The 15,211-nt window shown below is 37.5% G+C and overlaps 3 protein-coding genes across 4 annotated transcripts; all 3 read left to right on the forward strand.

Annotated features, from left to right (window-relative positions):
* The first annotated feature begins 1,117 nt into the window (after nt 1-1,117).
* On the forward strand, nt 1,118-7,897 carry LOC104107369 (uncharacterized). The gene is made up of 7 exons (XM_009616154.4): nt 1,118-1,529; nt 2,830-2,896; nt 3,392-3,438; nt 6,445-6,532; nt 6,648-6,781; nt 6,873-6,971; nt 7,557-7,897. Exons 1-7 carry the CDS (start codon nt 1,206-1,208, stop codon nt 7,635-7,637), a joined length of 840 nt encoding a protein of 279 aa, XP_009614449.1. The 5' UTR covers nt 1,118-1,205; the 3' UTR covers nt 7,638-7,897.
* Nucleotides 7,898-8,034: 137 nt separating this feature from the next.
* LOC104107368 (pentatricopeptide repeat-containing protein At4g04370) lies at nt 8,035-11,250 on the forward strand. Its single transcript, XM_070195667.1, has one exon. The coding sequence runs from the start codon at nt 8,488-8,490 to the stop codon at nt 10,750-10,752; it is 2,265 nt and encodes a 754-aa protein (XP_070051768.1). The 5' UTR covers nt 8,035-8,487; the 3' UTR covers nt 10,753-11,250.
* Nucleotides 11,251-13,362: 2,112 nt separating this feature from the next.
* Nucleotides 13,363-14,938, forward strand: LOC104107371 (uncharacterized). Of its 2 annotated transcripts, XM_009616155.4 has the most exons (3): nt 13,384-13,729; nt 14,275-14,298; nt 14,388-14,938. In XM_009616155.4, exons 1-3 carry the CDS (start codon nt 13,519-13,521, stop codon nt 14,693-14,695), a joined length of 543 nt encoding a protein of 180 aa, XP_009614450.1. In that variant the 5' UTR covers nt 13,384-13,518; the 3' UTR covers nt 14,696-14,938. The 2 variants fall into 2 exon arrangements, with proteins under 2 accessions (XP_070051769.1, XP_009614450.1); XM_070195668.1 differs by lacking the exon at nt 14,275-14,298 and having other exon boundaries at nt 13,363-13,729.
* The last annotated feature ends 273 nt before the right edge of the window (nt 14,939-15,211 follow it).

Genomic DNA, 15,211 nt, shown 5'->3' on the forward strand with positions numbered 1-15,211 from the left:
AAATTATAATAAAATTTTGGAGGAATAAATTTAATTTTTTTAAAAAAATTGAAACATATTGGACACGATTAACATCAAGATTTAACGGACCTAAAAATATTCTATTAGTAAAATTGAACAATTTTAAATGGTGCAAGTACATATTTGACCCTTTTTCACTAAAAATATGTAAAAGACGTATACGGTCAAACCTCTCTTTAACAGCCTCGTTTGTTCCGAATATTTTTGGATGTTATAGCGAAGTACTGTTATAGAGAACATATATTATAACATAATATAAAAATTGGTTTCGGAAAAGCTTGACTTTTATAGTGAAGTGTTGTTATATAGGGATGTTGTTATGTAGAGGTTTGACTGCATATGGTTGAAAACTTGAAATGTATATGTAATTATGGTCAATATTTTGGCTAATGGAGTCCATCTCACATAAGCATAAGCATCTTTGCAAAGTGTAGACTTTATTGGCAGTATTCTTTGGGACCCAAAAATATTGTATTATATGGTTTGACACCATTTGCACAAGTTGTATCTCTTCTTTTACACCTAAGAGGCCAAGACTTTTTTGCCTATAAAAGGGGAGGTCATTAGTTCATTTTACACACACCAACAAGACTTGAGTCTTCATTTCTTGTTTCTTCTTTTCCTCCTTTATTAAGAGTGTTTTGTATGAGAGTTAGTGTTGGAAAATACTTGTATGAACCCTTTCTTTGAAGTGATTTGTGAGGTTATTCTCTTAGGGTATTGAGATTAATTAGAGTGTTTACTCTAATTTTGTACTCTCTTTTGTACTCTTGTTGGTATAATAAAATTGTTTATCTACGCTTGTGGACGTAGGTCACACTGACCGAACCACGTTAAATTTGTGTCTTCTTTATCTACTTTAATTGTCGTTATTATCAACTTGCATTGTTTGTTATTGTCATTATACCGTTGTTTGGCAAAATTCTGCACTACCCGGATTTCCGATCCTAACAGTGTATTTCGGAGAATTGCATATTAATCCTTGGTTCACCTTTACTTATCTATTATATTAAAATTATATTTTTAATTTTTTAATAAAAAGATAAATATTTTTTTCTTATTTTACTCTTATCCTTAAATACTCATTACTCAAATCATTTGAAAAAAAGACTTTTTGTAATTGTAAAATACATACTTCTGTTTGAACGGAGTTAGTAAAAGCCACTAATAAATTTCGAACCAAGATGAACAATCTAGAAAAATCTGTGGAAGAGGAGAAGAGGAAAAACGAGGAAGAAGATTTATCAAGTGCAGTGCAGGCGACGGACCCGTCAGATTCAGGAATGGCTGCTGCTTCCGCCACCGACGGCGTCGCTGCGACGGCACTACGATCGGTACTTCATCGGATTCAACACGCCGCCGAACGCTCTGGCCGCAGATCGGACCAAGTACGGCTGGTGGCTGTAAGCAAGACGAAGCCGGTGTCTCTTGTCAAACAAGTTTACGACGCCGGTCACCGTTCCTTCGGTGAAAATTATGTCCAAGAGCTCGTTGATAAGGCTCCTCAGGTAAAGGTTCTATGCTCGTGTGCGATTGCCTCTACATAGTTTAAGCCTGTGTTTATATGATTGATTGGTTTCCCTGATTTAATTGTTCTAGTTTGACTACAGGAATCGCCCTATTGGGGTTTATTTCAGTCCAATACTAATAATTTACGAAAATTAGGGGTTCTCTAAATCTAATCCTACACTGTTAACTAGTTTTATCTCAAGTAACTGGTATCTCGTGTGGGAATATTTTGCTTCCATTGTGCTTTTTTTAGCTAAGCATGGATAAATTGAGATTTTAGATTTTTTGGAACAACTGCCCTTCATATGGTTTTAGGTCTTTTTAGTTGGGGTTAAAATTAAAATTTGAATCTTTGTCTATTTGTTGTTTGGGATACTCTGTATGTTGGATCATGAAGCTTTTGACCAGTAGCTTTGATTTTCTTTCTGAATGTCGCCAAGAGATGTTTGCTTTGATATTTTTGTAATTGCTTGATCTTGCTCATGCATATTCTCCGCTTGTCCAATGGACCTTACTGATTTGTCCCTTGAGTAAGTCACATGGACCTGCTGCTCCAGTGTGGGTTCGCCTAAGGTGTCATAAAACTCTTTCAAAAGCTCGCTAGGTGAGAACTCTGCCAACTATCCCAAGATTCCCAACACAAAGATATTACTCCATCAAAGGGGTACTTGAATGAAACGAAGAAATGACTTTTAGAATATTGCCTATATTGCCAATACTTCAAGAAAATCCGAAATTTAATAGAAAAAAAGAAATAAAGATAGAAAGATGAAGAGACCAAAGCTAGAGAGAAAAGTGGCTATTTATTCTTTACCAGGATGGTCTTCAACACAAAGAGTGGCCTTTATTTATAGAAGTGCATGCCCACATTAACTATCATGACGCGTCGTAAAGATGATGCATCACAGGACTTTGGGGTCATGATGTCACAAAATTTTGGGGGCTTTTGCCGTCGTGAAGAGGAGCATGACACGTCGCAACAGTGATGTGTCGTGAAGTGGTCACGATTCGTCGTGAAGAAGAGAATGACGCATCACAACCAACTTGTTTTTCCCCTTTATTTGCTTTATTCATGGTCTTTTTTTCCTGCAAAACATTGTTAGAATTATACAGGGAATTAATATATATTATATAAATTCTTTATTTAAAATAGTGTATTAAGTATATAATATGAACATCTTTTATTCATCAAGTTGTATGTATTTGTGATGTGGACCATTGTAATTTTCTGTGGGGAACAATGTGAAGTATTGTGTTTCAGATGAGGTGGTTATACTGCTTTCGTTTGGTAAATTGCAGCTTCCAGATGATATAGAGTGGCATTTCATAGGGAATTTGCAGAGCAATAAAGTCAAGCCACTATTAAGTATGTTCTCCTTTCTTCCTTCACTATTCCTTCTCCTATCCTTTTCCCTTCGGACCAGTAAGGTGAAATGTACATTTCTATGAAAATATGTTGAGGATGAAGCAGGAAATCATAAAAAAATGTGATTACTGGACAAATTCTGTAAGAGAAATAAGGGGAGGAGATCTTTTCTTTTGGCATGCTGGTGGAGAGCAGGGTTGCTGCAAGAGTTGTAAATTTTATCTTGGTGAATAGTAACATGCTTGCTTCATCAAATTTTGGTTACATTAAGTACTGCAAATATTTCAAAAAACATTAGAGGTCGTGCTGGCACTTGCATCAGTTAGACAAGTGAACATTTGGCCTTCACTTACATCAGTCAGACAAGTGGACAATAAGTTTCTATCTCCTTTCTGAGTTAGCATGCATGACATAATAACGGTAATGAAGAGTTTGAATCAATTGTGCAACTGATATAAAGCTTATAATCAAATCTCCTCATCTTTGTTTTTTCAGCTGGAGTGCCAAATCTTGCTATGGTGGAAACTGTAGATGATGAAAAGGTAATTAACACCGACTCCACTAGTAGTTTATCTCATCTAAATAGTCTACAGGTTAACTAATACTCCCAGCTCGAAATATTATGTTATGCAGTTTGATTGAACATAAGAGCTAGAGCTATCTTACTCGTATTATACCAGTTGTAGAAAGAATGAAATAAAACCAGTTTTAGTAAGAAGAAGAAAATTGGGATTTTAAGTGAATTTAAATTTCGGGAACTTGTGGAGTTGTTATTAAATATGTATGGATTCCAAAGTTCTCTGTCCATGCCTGAAAAGCTACCTAAAGTTATTCACATCTAGTATAAGCTAGCAGAGGGGAAAAAATATTTAACCAGTGTTATTAAAAGCCATCCCTTTGTTTCTTAAAGCGATGAAGCAATGCGAAAGTGAGGTGTTATCAATTCACACTGAAGCTGTGCGCTTTAGAGAAGTGTTCGCTTCAAAGAGTGGTATGGAAAGTGAATTTAAGGAGAATTGATTGCTTCTATGAATCTCAACTTTGTGGAGTTGGTTTATTCTCTTTTTATTTTTTTTATTTTTTTTTGGGTATACGGCTTGTATACGGGGTTAGTCCCCAATTGTTAATAAAATTATTTACCTTTTATCAAAAAAATAATATCTACCTTATTGTATATTAGATGTTAAAATTAGCTATTTTAATTGGAGTTAATTTTACTGTATGAACTCCTTATATATTTAATATTTTTAATGTCCTGTAAATTGCACACTGATTTCTCGCTTTCCGCTGCAAGCCCTACGGGACCTTCTCCTTTTTTTTTTTTTTTTTTTGCACATTTCGCTTTTGAAAACACTGAATATAGGAATATCCTTCTGATAGGAAGTGGATTAGGTGGAAGTATCTTGTCTGCTTCATATCAAAGTTTCTCGGAACTGCTTTGAGGAATAAATTGATAACAATTGGTTTCTTTAACCTGTTTCTTTATTATGCCTCTTTGAGTCTGCGTAATTTCTCTTTTTTTTATAAGGCGCTTTGAGTCTGTGTAAATGGAAGACATCCAAGCAATGGTAAGAAGCCCAGCCTATGTTCCTGTCTATTCTTTCTTTCCGTATTGGTGAAGGACTAGGTTCCTTCTTTCTTTGTTTTATTTGCTACATTTTTCATCTTGATAAACATTTTATCTGTGCACTCCTTGATGGATGAGGAGATTCCCTACAAATATGTGTAATCTGCATGTGAACAAAACTTGGTTCCAAAGGTGGGGGGAGTTCTGGGTCCAGGGTTCACCAAATTACCTTGATGTGATATCACCAACTTTACGAAGAATACCTTTTAACCTCAATGCCTATTGAATATGAGATTGTAATGGTTGTAAAGCTCTGAAGGCATACTTTCTTCTGGACTGTCCCAATTAATATTGGAGAATTTTTAATCCTTTGATTCTTCTCTTCTTTATTGCTTTCTTAAACATGCCACTGATGGACACCTTCGATGTGCATGAATTAGGATATTAGAACTTATTATATGAAAATTTTGATTTTGTAAGATGTGAAAGTCTTCCAATTCATGAATTAGTTAGTAATTCTGAAGGATGTAATGCCGATTGATGACTTGAGAATGCAGTATCCTGCCTCTAAACCTGTGTGTATCTTAACCAATTAGATGCTAAAAAGCTATACTCGAGACTTGTGCTAGTTACAAAAGTGGCTCTATGTAAAAAAAATCAGATAATGTTAGATCAGTTATTCGGGGGGACAGAGAGATCAACGAGGACGTTACTAACCGTATAGGGGCGGGCTGGATGAAATGGAGGCTAGCATCTGGAGTCTTGTGTGACAAGAAAGTGCCACCGATACTCAAAGGTAAGTTTTGTAGAGCCGTGATTAGACCGGCCATGTTGTATAGGGCAGAGTGTTGGCCGGTTAAAAACTCTCATAATCAAAAGATGAAGGTCGCAAAGATCAGGATATTGAGGTGGATGTGCGGGCACACTAGGATGGATAAGATTAGGAATGAAGTTACCTGGGAGAAGGTGAGCGTGGTCCCTGTGGATGACAAGATGTGGGAAGCGAGACTCAAATGGTTCGGGCACGTGCGGAGGAGAAGCCTTGATGCTCCGGTGAGGAGGTGTGAGCGGTTGACTGTGGTGGGTACGAGAAGAGGTAGAGGGCGGCTTAGGAAATATTGGAAAGAGGTTATCAGGCAGGACATGGCACGACTGCGGATTTCCGAGGACATGGCCCTTGATAGGAAGGTTTGGAGGTCAAGCATTAGGGTTGTAGGCTAGGGGGTAGTCGAGTTTTTCCTACTTAATACCGGGGGTGAGGCGGGGTTGGATAGGGTTGATCTTAGACGGCTTGTGGTTATTATTGAGCGCACACTATCCTTTCTGTTTTTCTTAGCCCCAGGCCTTAATTACTGGTTACTGTTATTGCATGCATCTATTCTTTGGTTTTTATGCTCTGCTACTATTTCTACGGTTTCTGCTGACGTTACTGATGGATTGTCTCTTGTTTTATTCCCGTCTTCCTGAGCCGAGGGTCTATCGGAAACAACCTCTCTGCCCCATTGGGGTAGGGGTAAGGTTTGCGTACACATTACCCTCCCCAGACCCCACTTTGTGGGATTTTACTGGGTCGTCGTTGTTGTTGTTGTTGTATAATGTTAGATCAAGGGCATGATAGAACTATTTTTTTTTAACTTTACCTTATTCAAAAAGAAAAAGATAGAACAACTTTTATAGAATACCCTTCTTGTGCCCATAAAAATTAACCTTCTTTCCCTTTTGGTCCTTCCGTAGAACTTTCACCTCATAAAATGAAAAACTTTTCTCCTTCCAGCAATTCTGACTAGTATAAACTTATATTCTTTTATAACACAATGACAACGATAACAATTATGCCTCAAACCCAAATTAGTTGGATCAGCTTTGGACCAGTAGCAATATAACTGTGCGTATGAACACATTGACAGACATTCAATATTGTGAGCTAGGACAGACTTCCTTTGGCTGACATAGTTTATATTTTGTTTTCTGCATTCAATAGATTGCAAATCAGCTCAACCGTGTGGCTGGGAACATTGGAAGAAAGCCATTGAAAGTTTTTATCCAAGTTAATACAAGCGGGGAAGAAAGTGGGTAACTGGAGTATGTCTCTGATTTATTAAAGTCATTTAGTTCCTCCAATTTTGTGAAGGTTCTGCTCATATTCAAGAAGGAAAAAGTAACTGTGATTGGGTTCTGTTGCAGCTAAATCTGGTGTTGAACCAGAGGGGTGTTTGGAACTCGTAAAACATGTTACTTCAAACTGCCCTAATCTTGAATTTTGTGGCTTGATGACTATTGGGATGCCAGATTATACGTCAACTCCTGATAACTTTAAGGTTGTGGTTTTATAGTTGTTTCTTCTTGTCCTGGTTGCTATTATTCCATCTCAACTCAAATATCCTGATATTCATCATGCTTTGGTTTCAGACTTTAGCAAGATGTAGAAGTGAGGTTTGCAAGGCTCTTGAAATATCTGAAGATCAATGTGAGCTGTCAATGGGCATGTCGGGCGACTTTGAACTCGCTGTGAGTGACCTGACTTGTCACTAAGCCTATCAAACCATTAGTAGGCTTAGAAAGAACTTGAATTCCGCGATTCTTCTCCTTCTAGGGATCAATGTGGTAGTCTGATTGGACCATGTATACAATATTCTCTTTATAAACCAAGTATGATTAATTAGACATCTGACTCAGTTTTCGTTAATGGTCTCTGTTATTAGAAGGCTTTTGAGTCTGATTTGTAATTCCTAATATCTGGACCATCAACTCGCCCAGCTCCCGCGCACACCCATGCGATTAAGGCACTTTTGCAGACTAGCATAGTAGTTTCACCCCTTAACCGTTTGCTGCAGCTCAAGTTTTAGTCTGAATTTTTCTCTTGATATTTCTCTGTTCTTTATTGGTTTCCTCTGTATGCTTTTTTTTTTTTTGGGGGGGGGGGGGGGGGGGGGGCTAATTTCATGTATAATAGTAGTTTAGATTGTTGTTAAAGTAGAATTTCATTTATTAATTAGCCAGCATGGTACTGAATTATACATATGCTCCATTCTGACCTCATGTTAAGATATGTTTGAGCACAACATACTGATATTGCTTAGTTTATTGCTACAGGTCGAGATGGGCAGTACAAATGTTCGAGTTGGATCTACAATATTTGGAGCAAGAGAGTATCCAAAGAAGCAAACAAACTAGGTCGATGAACCCATTTTAGTTAAAGAAACTGAGGCAAACTTGTACCTTAAATTATTGCTGCTTTATGGCGAAATCTGGAGCGTTTTGGCGTGCTCTGAGCAACGATGAACCTCATTTGCTATGTGGCCTATAGCATCTTCGTATTCCATTTATTATTACTGCTGGCATTGTCTTGTGCTGTGATCTAGATGTTCTTAATAATGTCATGGAATTTGATATATTCTCGTCAAACAGTACTGATTGATGGTATCTTTGTAGAATGCAGTCTCATGGCCTTGCCCTTGGATCTTGTTATGGGAAAAACAGCTAAACTACTTATGGCAGCTAACAGTCATAACTTGTGCGGACAAACGTTAGACTATATATCGTTCGGTCTTACGAAATCAATTTACATGTTACCGGACATTATCTACTAACATAATATTAAACGTTGATGTAAGGTAAAGATGCTTTCTCGCAATATTAATGAGTGGTAGTACAGCCGTTATACAATTTCTTGCATTATCAGTTGTAGGAATATCAGTTCTATATACGAGAATACTAATTGTTCCAATTTCAGTAGGACGATTTTTATATGCACATCAATTTTTGGTGACAATGATTTTTATCGTAATTTTAAAGATGAAATGAAAGGAGCAGAAATGTTTTATCCAAGTGGAAGTCATCGGACAGTTATAAAAGCAAATTGAATGACGAAGGCCCAGAAAGAAGTGGAACGAGAATTGAAAAACCTTCAAAAAGAGTTGGGAAGTAGAAACATTTGTTGGAAGGTGAATGAAGAGGATTTTAGCTGCGCAGAGCTGTCCGTGACATTGAGCGTACTCATCCAGGAAGAAAGCGACCATGAATAATGCACAAGCTCAAACTCAACATCCTCTTCCGCGCTTTAACACAGGCGCCATTTCGGCGCTCCTCCGCCGCTGCCACCGCCACCACCAAGTCCTTCAACGCCACCCTCCACCGCCTTTACTCGGAAGGTGCCCACCATCATGCTTTACTCACATACAACTCCATGCTCAAATCCTCTGTTCCTCCAGACCCTTTCACTTTTCCCACTCTCTTCAAAGCCTGCATTTCCCTCAACCTCCTCCCTCACGGCCTTTTGCTACACCAACACGTAGTCGTTAATGGGTTCTCGTCTGATCCTTATATTGGGTCTTCTTTGATCAGTTTTTATTCGTCTTTTGGGCTTACAGAGAGTGCACACAAAGCGTTTGATATAATGCCTGACAGGAACATTGTCCCCTGGACGGCTGTTATAGGGTGTTATGTACGGAGTGGTGATTTTGAGCATGCTTTTGTTATGTACAATTCTATGTTACATGATAGAATAAAGCCTACTTCTGTTACCATGTTGACAATGCTTTCTGGGGTATCAGAGAGCATTCATGTGGAGTGTTTGCATGCTTCTGTAATAAAATATGGATTCATGGGTAACACTGTTTTGTTGAATTGTATGTTGAATGTGTATGGCAAATGTGGAAAAATTGAGTATGCTAGGAAGTTATTTGAGTGGATGGATGAAAAAGATATTGTTTCCTGGAATTCTTTGGCTTCAGGGTATTCTTTAGTGGGGGACACAGAAGAATTATTGAGCCTAATGTATAGAATGAGGTTGGAAAATACATGGCCTGATTATCAAACATATGGGTCCTTGGTTTCTGCAATTGCAAAAGAGGGTTGTGCCGAATTGGGAAAAGTGGTGCATGGACAGATAGTTGCTGCTGGATTTGAATTAGATGTGCATCTTGAGACATCACTTATGTTTATGTATTTAAAATGTAGGAACATGGATTATACGTTTAAGATTTTTGATCGAGCAAATGATAAAGATGTAGTTTTGTGGACGACTATTATCTCAGGACTTGTTCAGAATGAACGTGCAGATAAAGCACTTCAAGTGTTTCAAAGCATGTTGTGTAGTAGAATTGAACCGTCTACAACTACTATAGCAAGTGCCCTTGCAGCTTGTGCTCAATTAGGTTCATTGAAAGTAGGAACTTCTATACATGGCTACATGTTGAGGCAAAGAATTTCCATAGAGACTCCTGCCCAAAATTCACTTGTCACCATGTATTCAAAGTGTGGCTATTTGAAACGAGCGCTTGCTGTTTTCGATATGATAAAAAGCAGAGATGTGGTTTCCTGGAATGCAATTGTTGCAGGGAATGTTCAGAATGGGCAATTAGCAATGGCCTTGCATCTGTTTAATGAAATGAGGATAGCCCACCAAAGACCTGACTCAATTACAGTGGTTTCTCTTCTTCAAATTTGTGCCTCGGTAGGAGCATATCAGCAAGGAAAGTGGATTCATAATCTTGTTGTAAGGGGCTATTTTGAACCTTGCGTCAAGATAGGCACGGCTTTGGTTGATATGTACTGCAAATGTGGTGACCTGGACAGTGCGAGGAAGTGTTTTGACAGGATCGTAGAACATGATCTCATTTCATGGAGCACAATTATTGCGGGATATGGCAGTCATGGCAAAGCGGAAACTGCCCTGGAGTTGTATTCGGAGCTTGTGCAAAGTGGTCTTACACCAAATAGTGTTATTTTCTTATCTGTTTTCTCTGCCTGTAGTCATAATGGACTTGTCGACCAAGGTATAAGCTTGTTTGATTCCATGGAAAGGGATTTTAAGATTGCACCTGAACTCGAACACTGTGCTTGCATAGTTGATCTACTTTGTCGAGCTGGTAGGGTGAAAGATGCATACAACTTCTATAAGACAAAATTTCCAGAACCAATGGCTGACGCACTTGGTATCATTCTTGATGCTTGCAAAACGAAAGCCCTTGTAAAACTTAGGGATATTGTTTGCAAAGAAATCTCAATGTTAGATCATGGGGATGCTGGAAGGTATGTGCAATTGGCTCATAGTTACGCTTCAATGGCCCAGTGGGAGGGCGTTGGTAAGGCATGGGTCCAAATGAGGGATCTTGGGCTCAAAAAACTTCCTGGTTGGAGTTTTATTGACTTACATGGAGTAATAACAACCTTTTTCATGGGCCAAACCTCTCATCCTCAGCAGGAGGAGATAATGTCGGTTCTCAAGAATCTGAGTGAGGAGATTAGTGAAAGGGTAATCAAGTCAAACATAGAGAATATCCCATAGGCGCTTATGTACGACATCTTCTCCGTGCTATTTTTCCCATTGGGATCACTGATGTCAAAGGCTTGGTGAAACCCAGGAGGAGATTTCTGAGAGTAAATGTCAAGTTGCTCAGGATACTATTGTGCTATTAGGAATTGAGCAAGGAATATCAGTTTAATCTGTGCGAGCCAGAATTCCAGAAAGTGTTTATAACTGCCAATTGCAAATCCATCATTCAGTTGTTCAGTCAACTATAGAGCGCAATATATGTCCATGAAGTTGAGAACTGAATCGAACATGTGACAGTGGATAGGTGTTAGAATATAGCACATTCTATGAAGGAATTCACTGTCATATTTTTATTTGATCTTGGTCAATCATTACCTCTTGAGCGAGTTGAATTAGCACAAAATCTTTTCTTTACAACAGGAAGTTCTTATTCACTCTGTACAAAGGACCCCTTAGGAAACTTCAAAGCATCAACTGTCATATCACCTTGAATTTATTTTATATTAAGAATTGGCAAAGTAGCCTCTCGGCCACTTAAACTTGTACTCATTTGTCAACCCGGTACAGAAACTTTGGGCTTTCCCGTTTAAACACCCCAACTCAACTATTTGCACGTCAATAGACACCTCCAATTAAGCGTGTTTCTCCGTCGCGACGACATAATTAATCAGTCTTTTATAGTTTGACATGTGTAATTGGTGGGTCCTACCTTTTTTTAATAAACCAATTTACCAAATGCTCTTCAAAATACCCTATCCTCAACGGGTTCTACCATCTCCACTGCAACCATATACCACATGCCGCTTCTCATCTTTGTTTTCAGAACTCCAATCCGGCATTCCAGCATCAATACCGCCGCTAGCACTGCCGCCATCTTTGCCATTAGAAACCTACAATCCCTTTTCTAAACATCAAAACTAAAATCCAGAAATGAAAAACATGAAGAAGAAAGAAAAAAATCTTAATAAAATTTTGAAACCCAAATGTCAAGATAAAAGAAAAATCACTTGTGCTTCAAGTTTTCTCATCTTCAAAGTATTTTCTAGTCCTCTGTAAAATCAGAAACAATGAGTCAATTTGACCGGGTCAATTCACCGGAAAATATTTTTGGCCGGAAAGAATTGTAATGCTCATATTTATACTCTGATTTTTGGCACATTTATTCTTTCTTGAAATTAGAAGGTGATTTAGAAGTAAGTTAATTAGTTATTTTCAACGTATTTTGTGAAGAATAATCTAAATCTTGACTTATTGAGGAGAAAAGAGGGGGGAGAGGAAGGGGGAAAGAACACAAAAGTTGGAAGGGAATTAATTAGGGAGAAGAAGATTAAAGAGAAACTGGGGGAGAAGGGGGATGGGAATTCTAGAAAAGAAGAACAGAAAGTGGGAATGGGAGGTGGGGGATGGGAAGAACAGCGAAGAGAGAAGGGGACATCGTGCATTACCATATCACACACGATATTGCCATATAAGCATAGTCAACGGTCAAATATGTTTATTAATGTGCAAATAGTTGAGTTGGAGTGTTCAAAACTAGAAAACTCAAAGTTTATGTACCGGGTTGACAAATAGATACAAGTTTAAGTGGCTCGGAGGCCATTTTATATTAAAAATTGCAAGGGTCTGCATAAATTTGAGGTACTATCCCTGATTATTTTCCATAGAAAATTTCATTCGATGACATCAATATTATCTATTTTTAGTCGTGCAGATACCACAAGAATGAATAATTTTGGTAATAATTCTGTTTTCAAGATGCCGGGTAATATTAGTTTGTTATATGATATTTCTATATGTACGGCAATGGATGCAAAAACGTATTTGCAGGGTCTAATGAACTGAATTAGTGAATTTGATTACGTTTCCTTTTTTGCTTTTACTCCTTTTGATTCTTGGCATTGAGGTTATGTTCAAGATCTAATAAGCTTAAAGCTGATGCAACTCGTAGTTTCAATTTTAGTGAACTTGCACTAACCAATATCAGTGAATAATAGCTTGGGCAACTTAAATACAACGTTGAGATGTGCAAGTAACTTATAACTGAATTTGTTGTTTTGACATTGCGGAGTTCTTGCTAAAGCGTTGTAATCTTCTACATAAATCTTAGTTGCTTCTACCACCATTAGAGATGGGACCTATATAATATCTCATTTGCAGACAAACATAAAATCATGTTATATACACACACACAATCCTTTGCATTTACACGAGACCATATTCAGTGTGGCGTTTGGGTGTATATATTAAAAAATCTTTTTTGTTTTCACGTTTTTCTTCTTTTTACTTTCATTTCCCCCCTTTTTCTTAACCTTTGATGCAAATGTGTAATCCGATTAGATTCATAATTTTGCTAATCAGAAGCTATTAAACTATGGGATGTTTCATATTCCTACAACATGACACAGGCAATTTTTATTTAAAAAAGAAAATTCAGGTTAACATAAAAAGGTTTGTAGAACGTGTTGTTTACATAATTGTAAGTGTTTTTTTTCGCCTAATTATACGATGGTAATGTCATCTAAAATCTAGAAAAAAATAATACTTTTAATTTTCCTAATTTTAGAATTTACCACGTATAGAGTTTTCCAGTTTTAACATCTCCCAAAATCCATGCACCAAGTCTCGCAAAAACCAAGTCCTAAAGATTAGATATCAAAAAGAAAAGTTCAAGAGTAGCTCAGTCACAGTTATATTATAGATCCTTAAAAACCTCTTTAACATAGACATAACAGTTCAAGAAAGAGAAGAAAAGATCCAAACATAAAGAGAGAGAGGGAAATGAATCCACAACATAAACATGGAAGAAGCAGGTGGAATGGGAAGATGGTGATGTTTGGAGTGTTAATTATGGGATTATGCATTACTGGTTATGTAGCAGGTCCACCACTCTATTGGCATCTCTCTCAAACTATTTCTTCCTCTGCCCATTATTCTTGCCCCTCTTGTCCTTGTGATTGCGCTACTCGGCCCCTTCTCTCTTTTCCACAAGGTACGTACCTCTTTAATTAATTTCCTCTCTTGTTGTGAACATATATCCTTTAATATATCACATGCTTATTTATGATAAACCGCATGCACTTTGAACTCACTGAATCTAAATTTTAAATTTTCGGATATTTGAGAACTAAGACTTGAGCCGAAAGTGGAAACAGCTTTTTTACCTTCTCAAGGTAGAGATAAAGCTGCGTACACACTACACTCTCAAAATCCCATCTGTGAAATTACACAGGATCTTTTTTTTTTTTTTTTTGTTATATTTGAGAACAAATGGTGGGATGATTAGGCTAGTAAAGTCATAATTTCATTGTGGTAGTATGTACGTTAATTTATGATAAACCGCATGCACTGTAAATCCACCGACTTCAAAAATTTTGATTCACATATGAAAGAAAACATTTGTCTTGGAATTGACCTAATATTCATAAGCTATGGAGTCATTAAGTAAATATAAACAGTTCATAGTTACTCCCTTGATGTTGAGATGTTTTCAATAGTATGTTTGATATGGATCACCTCTTTATTTCTCTTTCTCAGGTGTGAATGTGACTTCTTTTACAGGTCAGTTTTCTCAACCTTTAATTTGCTAGTTATTATTGCTAGCACCTTTTCTTGAATGATAGCTTTTCTTTTTCTCCATTGTCCCACAGATTGCATGGAACATGATCTGGGGGTGAGTGAGGAGGAAGAGAGAAACTTCACGGCGTCGTTGGCGGAGGAATTAAAGCAAATGGAGAATGAAACAACGGAAAATCAGAGAAGAGCAGACATGGCACTGCTGGAGGCAAAAAAGATGGTGTCTCAATATCAAAAGGAGGCAGACAAATGCACTTCAGGGATGGGAACTTGTGAAGAAGCTAGGGAAAAGGCTGAAATTGCTTTAGAAGCACAGAGACAAATCACTGCTATGTGGGAGCTCAGAGCACGCCATCAAGGATGGAAACAAGACCTTGTTTAACTCTTATAGCGTCTAGATATAAAGCAAGTAAACTGGCATTTCACCAGTTTCTTATTGATAATATTCATCCAAATGTATTACTGCCTAGCTACTCAGGAAATTTCTCTAACAATACAAGTTATTTTCTTAAAGCCAGTCAATGGTATATAATTATAGAGAAGCAAGAAACTGAAACAACTCCTTCTGTTCATGGTTTATCGGTTTGGATTCACTTCAGGAAATATATCTTTCTCTGTACGTTCATTCATTCTGTAGCAAAATCGGGTTGAAACTGTCGCAGTCTTTTGGGATTAAGATAAAACATTCATTTAGTTATCTACATGTACTGGTAGAGAGCAGACAGCAGTAGGTACCAATTAAATAGTCGAAGTTTGGACAAACTAATCCGATCCCCATCATTAAAAAAATCAATAGTTATCGCGCCTGAATTTTAAATTATCGACAGCCCCAAGTGATGAGATCATGTCCATTTTTGCTTGGAGCACTATAATCTAACCAATGAGAGCAGTTCGCTCC

This window comes from Nicotiana tomentosiformis, chromosome 2, assembly GCF_000390325.3.
Source record: "Nicotiana tomentosiformis chromosome 2, ASM39032v3, whole genome shotgun sequence".
Lineage (NCBI taxonomy): Eukaryota > Viridiplantae > Streptophyta > Magnoliopsida > Solanales > Solanaceae > Nicotiana > Nicotiana tomentosiformis.